This window comes from Helianthus annuus, chromosome 5 (assembly GCF_002127325.2).
Source record: "Helianthus annuus cultivar XRQ/B chromosome 5, HanXRQr2.0-SUNRISE, whole genome shotgun sequence".
Lineage (NCBI taxonomy): Eukaryota > Viridiplantae > Streptophyta > Magnoliopsida > Asterales > Asteraceae > Helianthus > Helianthus annuus.
This window is the reverse complement of record NC_035437.2, coordinates 136,178,793-136,190,230: the sequence shown is the minus strand read 5'-3', so window position 1 is coordinate 136,190,230 and position 11,438 is coordinate 136,178,793. Positions and strand designations below refer to the sequence as shown.

General features: G+C 30.1%; 1 protein-coding gene across 1 annotated transcript; it reads left to right on the top strand.

Moving 5' to 3' along the window:
• The first annotated feature begins 5,753 nt into the window (after positions 1-5,753).
• LOC110941404 (cyclin-D5-1) lies at positions 5,754-11,222 on the top strand. The gene is made up of 4 exons (XM_022183038.2): positions 5,754-6,401; positions 6,475-6,772; positions 6,848-6,981; positions 10,995-11,222. The coding sequence occupies exons 1-4, from the start codon at positions 6,069-6,071 to the stop codon at positions 11,112-11,114; spliced, it is 885 nt and encodes a 294-aa protein (XP_022038730.1). The 5' UTR covers positions 5,754-6,068; the 3' UTR covers positions 11,115-11,222.
• Positions 11,223-11,438: the final 216 nt, after the last annotated feature.

The following is an 11,438-nucleotide window of genomic DNA, read 5'->3' as shown; positions in this document are numbered from 1 at the left end:
TATTTCGTTTATAATAAAAAAAATTCAAAAAAAAAAATCGAATCACAGTTTTCCATGCACATGTGCATTTGTATCATTTCTTTGACAAATTCCGTAATTCATTACAAATATTAGACAATTGCATTTTCATTTACACTACCACGTGTAATACACTACTTTTTACGTTAACAATATATTAGAAATGCAAATGTGCATCTTATGTATCAATATGAAATAAGGTGTGTTGGTACACTACTTTTTCTTTTATCTATTATTTCATCCACAATACACAAACATGCACATTGGCATTTTTGTCATGTCTTTGACAAATTCCGTAATTCATTACAAATATTAGACAATTGCACTTTCATTTACACTACCATATGTAATACACTACTTTTTACATTACCAATATTAGAAATGCACATATGTATCTATATGTATCAACATGAAATAATGTGTTTTGGTACACTACTTTGAATACACTTTCCCTTTCATCTATCATACCATCCATAATACACTACCATTACCTCCTACCATCCATAATACAATATCATTACCTCCTGCCATCCATAATACAACACCATTACCAATATTTTCACTTTATTACATGTATATCAACACCATTTATACCATCCAATCATCATATTACATCATAAAGTAACAACTATAGCCAAACCATCAACCACTAAATATAACTAACCAAAAAACATGTATATGGGCCTAATTCTCCATTCAAAATCACAAATTTTTTGTACTAAAACATGTTATATCATGGTTATACCTAATGATGCACATGTGTATTTTGAATATTGGTAATGTAAAAAGTAGTGTATTACGGATGGTATTATAATTTAAAGTGCAATTGTCTATTACTGAGAACGTATTACGGAATTTGTCGAAGTAATGATACATATGCACATGTGCATAGATAATTGTTACTAAAAAAAAGTTTTTTTTTTGGTAACTAAATATAGCGAGTTTTTGTTAAAAAATATTAAAAAAAAATTTTTAGTGTTTTTTTGATTTTTTTTAGATTTTATTTTTTGTTCACATTGATTCTCGCGATTCTCGCAATAAGGGTGGTTCTCAAATAAACCTTACCCTATATATATATATAACCTCTCACTAAAAAAATATTTTTTTGGAGTGGTGTTTAACTCTATGTTAGCTTTATTACCTTTAATAAATGTATAAGTAGTGTTATATTTTATATAATACATTTAATTAAAAATAAGTAGTTTAGTGATAATTATTAACTGTATTAAAAAAACTAAAAGGATAAGTTTAATGATAAAAGATGAAGGATAAGTATTGGGAAAATCTTCATTATACTCATTGAAATCAAAATATCTAAAAAAGACAATTGTAGCGGCTCAACGAGTCGTTTCAACCTCGTGTAAAGGCTTGAAAAATTCCTTTCAAGTCAATCAATCCATGATTGCCATGTGTCCGACAGACGTCATTCGGTTGAAGGTTCTTAGTCGGTCGAAGGTTCTCAGCTAGGTACTTTCAACACGGCTCAAACCTTTTCAGATTAGTCTTTCTTTGGTTTGGCTTAAGATCTTTCAGTGTAGCGTCTTGGCTTTTTTTAAGATTTTTCCTTGACTAAGTATAATAATAATAGTTCACTTATAATTAGAACAAGGTACAATAACATTTTTTATGTATAATTTCAATATTTTAGTTATATTATAATAAGTATAATAATAATAATAATTCAGTTATAATTTCCACCGTTCTGAAAAAGGATTAACAATGTTGCTATATAAATTAATAGGTTAGAACCCCGTGTATTACACGGGTTAAATAAATGTAATGCTCATACTAAATAATAAAACAATATAACTTTAAAAACCTTGTTTATTACATGAGTTGAATAAATATAATTTTATATATCAAATAATAAAAAGTTATGTATTTAAGAATCTCGTGTATTGTACGAGTTGAATAAATGTAATTGTATATACCAAATAATTAAAAAAGTTATACCTTTAAAAACTCTGTGTATTACACGGGTTAAATAAATGTAATTTTGTATACTAAATAATAAAAAAAGTAACATCTTTAAAAAACTCGTGTATTGTATAAGTTGAATAAGGCTAATTTTATATACCAAATAATAAAAAATTATATATTTAATAACTCAATGTATTACACGAGTTGAATAAATGTAATTTTGTATCGTAATAATAAAAAGTTATATCTTTAAAAAACAACGTGTATTACACGGGTTGAATAAATCTAATTTTGTATGTCAAATTATAAAAAAAGAGTAAATTACAAAAAATCGTCCTTTATGTATGTATGTTATTGCAAAGTGTGTCATTTGTCTTTAATAAATACAGAAAACATACTTAACGTTTACAAACCCTAACATGTTGTATCCTTTACCCCAAACTCTGTTTATTTTTTCAGTTAAGTCATGTCATGTGAGACCCACTTGAAGGCATTAAAGTTATTTAACCTACCCAATTTATCTTCCCCTCTCTTAAAACCCTAATCCTCCAATTTAACATACCAAACTCTTTTACAAGATCACACCTCATTATTCTCCAATTCAATTCACACAACAAAACAATCAAAAGCAATTCTATAAATCACTTATCCGATCACCAGCCACACATAACGACGTTGCTGGGTCGACTCCGAAACCGGAACCTAGGAGACGACTAGCTCTGTTGCTTGTTCTCTGCCATTGCTGCATCGACTCCGGCGAACGGTGTTGATGGATCCGATTGCCGTGTTCTTCGAACGTGATCGTTTTTTGCCGATGATGACCATTTACTGTCGGGAAAATGTTTGAGTTTTTCGGATAAGAGTTTGCCGTCCCAGATTAAACCCGATGATCCTTGGCGTCTGTATGATATGATGGATCTCTGTAGTTATGCCATTTCTGTGTGTTCCAATCTTTTTAGTGCAGGAGGAGAAAGTGGTAGGCAGAGGCCTCCTCCAGATGTTGGTACCCGAATTCACTGGGAGAACGAGGATGAAGGATGGGTTGGCAGCAGCAGCAGCAGCGGCACCACCACACAATCGGTGGAAGAAGAGCAGAAGAAGAACTTGCTTGGTGAAAAGTTTTCTGAATTGCTCTGCAGGGGTTGAGTTTGGTATGTTAAATTGGTGGATTAGAGTTTTAATATAAGGAAGACAAAGTGAGTATGTTAAATGACTTTAATGCCCTCAAATGAGTCACACGTGACATTAGTTAACTGAAAAAATAAACAGAGTTTGGGGTAAATGATATAGCATGGTAGGGTTTGTAAACATTAAGTATGTTTTCTGTATTTATTAAAGACAAAGGACATACTTTGCAATAACATACATACATAAAGGACGAGTTTTGTATTTTACTCTAAAAAAAGTTATATTAAATCTAAGATCCTTAAGTCAAGCCGCTACACTGAAAGATCTTAAGCCAAGCCAAAGACTAATCTGAAAAGGCTTGAGCCGTGTTGAAAGTACTCAACTGAGAACCTTCAACCGAATGACGGCTGTCGGATACATGACAATCATGGGTTGGTTGACGTAAGAGGATTTTTTCAAGCCTTTACACGAGATTGAAACGGCTCGTTGAGCCGCTACAATTGGCCATTTTGGATATTTTGACTGGTCAATGGCTAAAATGGATATTTTCCCATAAGTATTTTAATGGTTGAAAGATAGATGATGATTGTGCATGATGCTGCTGAGATGATACATAATCTATCTACTATAATAAAAGAAACCAACTTTTGGACACGTGTCATGCATTGAAGGTATTCTCAAATCTATACTTATCTTATATTAACTAATAAATAAATAATAAATTAATATTAAATCTGATCATACATTAATAAAATATTATCCTCAAATCTAAATTGTTAATTTATTATATTTTTAAAACAAATACCTCTCTTTCCTACTTATTTATTATAATATATAAATAATAAATTAATATTAAATGTTATCCTAATTTATTAAATATATAACTTTTTTTATTATTTGGTATACAAAATTATATTTATTCAACTCGTGTAAAACACAGGGTTTTTAAAAATATAATTTTTTTATTATTTACTATACAAAGTTACATGTATATAACTCGTGTAATACACGAAGTTTTTAAAGATATAACTTTTTTTTATCATTGCTATGTAAAATTAGATTTATTCAACACGTGTAATACACGGGAGTTTTAATGATATAATTTTTTTATTATTTGGTAGATTTTTCAACCCGACTATACACGAGTTTTTTTAAAGATACAGCGTTTTTAGTATTTGATATAGAAAATTACATTTATTTAATCTGTGTAATACACATGGTTTTTAAAGATATAACTCTTTTTTTAGTTTTATTCAACACGTGTAATATAAAAGATTTTTAAGGATGCAATTTTTTATTATTTGGTAGATTTATTCAACCCGATTATACACGAGTTTTTTAAAGATACGACGTTTTTAGTATTTAGTATACAAAATTACATTTATTTAATCTATGTAATACACATGATTTTTAAAGATATAACCCTTTTTATTATTTGATATATAAAATTACATTTATTTAATCCGTATAATATACGGGGTTCATAAAGATATAACTTTTTGTTATTTAATATATAAAATTACATTTATTAAATCTGTGTAATACACATGGTTTTAATCTAGTTATGAAATATAAAAGATGTGTATATTAACAAATGGTCTCAAAGCATTCGCATCACAACCATCAACCCTTTTTTTATCTTTAAAATTTTATAAAAAGATAAACTGAAAACTCACCACATCTGATCCATCATTTATCTAACTCACCTGTATATTTTGAAAATTTGCTTTAATATCTTTTCATATATAAAGTTACTATTCATCCACAAAAACAAGAAATATAATAAAATAAGTGTTTGTGAGTAAGATAAATATATAAATGATGGATGAGATGTGAGGGGGTTTTTAAGATGAGAGAAAAATTCTAAAAAGTTTATTTTTTAGTTAAATTATATGAGAGAAAATGGTGGAGGTGACGTGAATGCTATCGATACAAGTTTTAATTAAAATTAGTAACTCCTTTTTGACGTAATTGTATGCTATCATAATTGATTTGTGCGTGTTTCCAGGAAAACGTTAAATGTCGAACGCCTTTAAATTTAAGAATTGGACGCATTTACCCTTCCGTCGAAGTCCCATTCCTGTTTCATTACACATATTTCACAAAACTGTCACGACTAAAATACTAAAATATACATTAATGAGTTGGCAATATATTAGTTCATTTGATCGAAGTTGGTGCATAGGTATACATTCCACAAAAATATCATTAAAAACATAAATTTACGAACAACACATTATGTGTACACGCTTAATTGCTTATACATCTTAGGGATCACCCTTGGGGTGCTAAGGTGGCGGGACGAGGGACCGAGGAACAATGCACCGCCCCTGGTCTCACGATATTCTAGGGTGAGCAGGTTCCCGGCTCACTGTAATCTTTTCTTCTCTATGTCTCTCTCCTTTGTTTCAGTCTATCTCTCTCTCTCTATCAATATTTAATTTTAAATATACAACTGAAGAGTGAATAATGAAAGATGAGTATAACATAGATTATGTAACGAAGACGAGGGATATAATGAGATGGTAATATGAATCATGTGACTCTAAAGTAAGAGTCAGGTATCAAAGACCAGACAGACACAAGTATAACACATAACACATAGCCTTATATTTTTATACAATTTCTAATTCTAAAAAACAAATAAAACCAATCTATTTTTATACCCATCTCATCTCATATCCTGAGTAAGTTATTAAACCCACAACGCATGGCTTACCCCTCCTCCTCCTCTCCACTCTCTGACTCTGACTCACCCACCTGACGTCCTTTACCAAAAGATTCATTTCTAGTCAAACCTCTCTTTGACTGCCAACTATATTAAACAAAACACCAACCACCACCACCACACCACCACCTTCTCCGCCGCCACCTCCTCCCTTATCTCCACCCTAACCTCACCGACAAACTCAACTCATATTACCAATTCCCGCCGTATTCATCGCCTACATTTCTCCTAAATTTCCGTTACATCTTCTTGATTCAACCAAACACATTGTTCAATGGCGGATTCATCTTCTCCCTCTTCCTTCTCTCTCTCTAGGTTTCTCTCTCTAGAAACAACAGACACCGGATTAGCAGCAGCAGACGACGAAGAAGACGACTTGAATGAATTGAATGAAGACGAAGAATATCTACGAGTTTTACTAGATAAAGAGAGTGCTCACAACCGCATTGATCAACCGCATGTTCATGATTCGATCCTAATCTCCCGATCAGAAGCAATCCAGTGGATATTCAATGTTCGATCATCTCTTCAATTCAAATTCCACACTGCCTACTTATCCGTAACATTCATCGATCGATTCATTTCAGTTTCACCATCACACATCACTGTAAGAATAACGTACGTATTTGTTATTAAAAGTTTGTAACTGAAACCCTAACATTTTGATTGAATTGAATTAGCATGATGATAAGCCTTGGGCGATCCGACTGCTAGCAGTTGCGTGTTTGTCATTGGCGGCAAAGACGATCGATCGTACGAATTGGCAGTTATCATCGTTGTTACAGGCCGAAGGATTCGAGTTCTCAAACAAGGCGGTTCAGCGAATGGAGCTTCTTGTGTTAACCACATTGGATTGGAGAATGTGTTCAATTACTCCGTTTCGTTTTATCGGTTACTTTGTTTCGTGTTTGTGTAACGAGTCGTCGTCGAGAGATTTGGTGTCGATGATTTCGCAGATTATATGTGCAGCAACAATTGGTAAGTTTATTAATGATCGTTTTGGTAATTCAATTGTTTGAATACTTTAGTTATGTTTAATTTTTTTGGTTGTAGATTTGAATATAATGGCGCATCGATCATCTACTATAGCAATGGCGGCAACATTGATGGCTGTGGATCAAGGTTTGACCAGAGAATCAATGGAGATCAAAGTGAAGACGTCTTGGGTTAACCAGCTTTTTGATCATGTGAGTCTTTCTATTGTGTTTTTTTTATATATTCGTTGGGACCATATTAAGAAAACATTTTATAAAAAAAAATAAAATAAATATAAAGTTGACCACATGAGAGTGGTGTTCAATCGGTTTGTTTTTCGGGTTAAGTTAAGCCTGAAGTTAAATAAGATTCAAAAAATAGTTTATACAACAATGTGATTTAGAGAAATGATTATGGTTGTTTTACAACTTCTGAATGGTTAAGTGCTGAATCAGTAAGAGGTCTGAATTATTAAGAGACAACATCAAGTTTAACCGTTTAGAGGCAAATGTCTGACCAATTTAGATTAGAGGTCTTAACCGTTCAGACTTAGTATAATGTTTAACAATTCAGAGGCAAATGTATGATCCACTCAGACTTCAGCTCGCGAAACAAATAGTCTGAATCATTAAGTGCTGAACCGAACAATCAGTAAAAGGTCTGAACCATTAAAAGGTAAACAAATAGCCCTAAACACTACTATAATGGAGAGGAAAAGAGAGATGACGTTTGTTTTGTTTTATGGTTACATAATCGTGAAATGTATTTGATTTAATTAATATGTAAATGTGTGTATTTAATTCTCATCCTATATATTAAAAATGAAATAGGATATTGGAATAATAGGTGTCAACATGCTACACTGACATATAAACAATATTTTTTTATGCCCTATTCTTATATTTTAAATAATTCTAAGGGACTTCAATAAAAACAAAGGAATTTATATTTTATACTTCACTTAGTTTTTCTATTAACCCTAAAGTTTTTCATACACATCCTTTTTACATAAGAATTACTAGTAAAAAACCATTCTATATCGTCTCATTATTGACATATAAAAGTTTGTTTCTTTCTATTTTTGTTTTGCAATATTTATTTTTATTGAGCTAATATGTACATAGATAATGTTTTATTTTTAAATATTATATTACTAGGTTTGGATACCATGTATTACGTGATTAATCAAATAGAATTTTATATACTTATTAATAAAAAAAAATATTTTTATTGCACAGACTGAATAAATTATAACATATTCTCATAACTATAGAATCATTAAGATATATTTAAAAAAAATAAAAATAAACTTTAATGTGATAGTTGAATATTATGTTATAATAACTAAATCACTGTTCATTCATTTGGTTTTTTATCATATATAGATTTTAACGAACATAATTTGAACCGCAGTTCTTTTGAGACTTAAATAGAAGTTTTTAAGTAGATAAAATTAAGTTTATTTGAATATTCATAATTAATTTTATATTTAATTTATTTGGTTAATGATATAATAATTATGAATAATTAAAGAATAAGTATCCATAACTATATATTAGAGATAGATGCAGAAAAAACCAAAAATAAAATTAGTTCATGTGCTAATATCCAGTGTAGTTTTTTTTTTTTTTTTAATTCTATAGTATAAATATAGATATAGATATAAATATAGAATGCAGAATATATAAATTATAAAAACAGGGACATGTATATGATTAAATAAAAAGTTTATTTTGCTCAAATAGAATAATAAGATATTTTAACTTTTTATTTTTAAATCAATGGCTAAGATGAAAATGTAGAAAAGAAGAGGTTTAAAGGTATTTTTGAAATATCATATTCATTGACTTTCTCTCTCTACATGCAAGTCACATATATATTTTCCTCCATTTTCTAAACGTTCATAATTTTTTTATACGATATTATTTTTTAAGAAAAAAAAAGGTGTAAGGGTATTTTTGGAATATCATATTTAATGACTTTTCTCTTCACATGTAAGAGACATGCTTATTAAAAAAAATTGCACCCTAAAATCAAGCATTTTCCTATATAAATTATGACAACTAAAAGAACCCAAAAAATTGGATTGTATTTCTATATTGTATAGCATTTTTGTGCTAAACTTTTATACTATGTTTTTGTACTACACCTTTTGTGCTGGATTTTTTTGTACTAGATTTTTTCTGTTACATTTTTTTTGTCTAGATTTTTTTTGTTAGATTTTTTTTTATGGTATATTTTTTTGTACTGGATTTTTTGTGTTAGATTTTTTTTGTACTAGCTTTTTTATGTTGTAATTTTCAGAAAACAAAAGGGTGAAAGTTTGTATTTTAGGACTAAAATATCATTTCATTGTAGTAATAAAGACTACCACATGTCATCTCCATAATCTTTCTTAGACCATGCGTAGTGGGGGTTTTTTTGGACGTTTTTCCCTAAAAAACGCCCCCACAACGCCCTTTATCCACCCGCGGAGGCGTTTTTTTCAAAGAAATTGCTTTTGGCGTGCTTTTTTCCACGCCTTGCTTCCTTTTATTTGTCCAATCACCGTTGATTTTCATTCTGTTTGTCCAAAAAGATTTTTTGATGGTATTTTTTATTTAGTTTTATTACATCTCTTTTAATATAATGCCCCACAATGCCCACATTTCCACTACACACATTTTAGAAAACGCCCCATAATATTCCATTACTGACTGGGCTGCCACATAGCGTAAAACGCCCAAAGATTAGAGCGCTACATATAGTCTTAGACTATTTAGACGAAACTCACTTTTTAATAAATCTTCTCCTGTAACAACATAGACTAGGAAACCCACTTTTTAATATATCATTTCCCTATGAAAGCATCTTGTCAACATGGTTAAAATAACACCGAAATTAATGTATTCTTCTAACCTGGAAAGAAAATTTTAAAACTAATATAATGCTATCAGGTATTAGTATTCTAGTCTTTCTTTATTTCGATATTACTCGTTTGGGCCATGTTAGGAGAAAAAAAAAATTGGTGTTTCAATACTTATTTTATTCAGCTAAAATGTAGTATATATAATGTTTTATACTTAAATCTATTCAACATATACAATTCTTATGGGCGGCAATAGTGGTGGCCTCTTATTGGTTTAAATGGGCGGCAACTTCAATAGTGCCGGGCAGCTACCTGGCACTCACCTATTGACCCAATAAATTTACGATTTTATCCCGCCTTAAAATTACGACTTTGCCATCAATATAAAATTATGTTTTTACCCCCACTTAAAAATAAATTTGCGCTTTTGCTCCCAGCTAAAAATTTCGATTTTACCCTCGGTTCAAAATTACGATTTTTCCCCGTTTCAATTTACACTTTTGCCATTAGTTTTTTTCCATTAAAATTACGATTTTGCCATCAGTTCAAAATTATGTTTTTACCCCCCATTTAAAAATAAATTCACACTTTTGCTCCCATCTAAAAATTTCAATTTTGCCTCGGTTCAAAATTACGATTTTGCCTCGTATAAATTTATAGTTTCAATTAGTTTTTTTTCGCACAGCCAACTTACGATTTTGCCCTCAACTTATATTTACATTTTCTCCATCGTTTTTGTTTGTTTTCCTGGGCCCCAGTGTAAAATTGCAGTCATGCCGGTAGATCCTTGGCACTCCCCCATTGGTCCATTTAATTTACGATTTTATCCATGAATTAAAATTATGATTTCACCATCAGTTAAAAATTACGTTTTTCCAATCGTTTTAATTTTTTTAGCAAAACTATAAAGGTTTTTTATGTTTTAATTGGTTGACTCCATTTAATTTTTTTTCGTGTCAAGGAGTTGCCTAACATTCGCTCATTAATCCTGAAAAATTATAGTTTTGCCCTGAGCCCAAAATTACGGTCTTATCATCGTTTTTATTTTTTTTTCCTACCAAAATTATAGTAGTCTTTTTTTAAATGATTGAGAATTATTCGGTTATCGCCCCGCAACGCGGACGAAGCATCAACTAGTTAGATAAAAACATTATGTCCATGGGGTTAAAATGAATTCAAAATTAATATATTATTTTTCTTGTTATTTATTTGTTTTTACATAAAAAGTTCAAAAAAAAATAATAATAAATCAAAGTGCACGTCTTTTAAGTTTTAGTAATAAAAAACTAATATAAAAGAAAATAAATTTATATATTTTGTTTCTTTGTTTAACTTATGTTCATTACTATTAATACACGTGATAATGGTTTGAAATAGGTGGATGTGTACACTTGTTATAGTCGAATGCTGAAACTCGAACCTCTAAAAGTGAACATCTTCGAACTGGATTCGACAAAGAATGAAGAGAATCCATCAAAACGCCGGAAGCACTCGTGATATTTAGCCAATGGGAAAATAAGCCAACCCACAAATCCGATCCGGTTTTTATTTGGTTGAATGATTTGTTTGGGTTTTGAGAAATTTTATAATTTCATTTTGGATATAGTTTTTTAATCTTTTTTATAGTTTTGTAAGGAAACTAAGAAAGATCCGATAGAAAAATGAGGAATAAAAGAGCCAACTTTTTCTTTTTTAGATCAATTTATTTGTTTTTATTTAACTTCAAACATAAGCAAGAGGGAATTTAACATTATTGATTGAAAGTAGTAGAGTACATTTTCGGTTAAAAAAAAACCTGTGATCTAAAATTGGCAATGTTAT

What these genes read in the sequence shown, in the direction of transcription:
- LOC110941404 (XM_022183038.2), top strand. Translation starts at nt 6,069, where the DNA reads ATGGCGGATTCATCTTCTCCCTCTTCCTTCTCTCTCTCTAGGTTTCTC. An exon ending in TATATGTGCAGCAACAATTG is followed by an intron (nt 6,773 to 6,847) that starts GTAAGTTTATTA and finishes TTTTGGTTGTAG; the next exon opens with ATTTGAATATAATGGCGCAT. An exon ending in TTAACCAGCTTTTTGATCAT is followed by an intron (nt 6,982 to 10,994) that starts GTGAGTCTTTCT and finishes GGTTTGAAATAG; the next exon opens with GTGGATGTGTACACTTGTTA.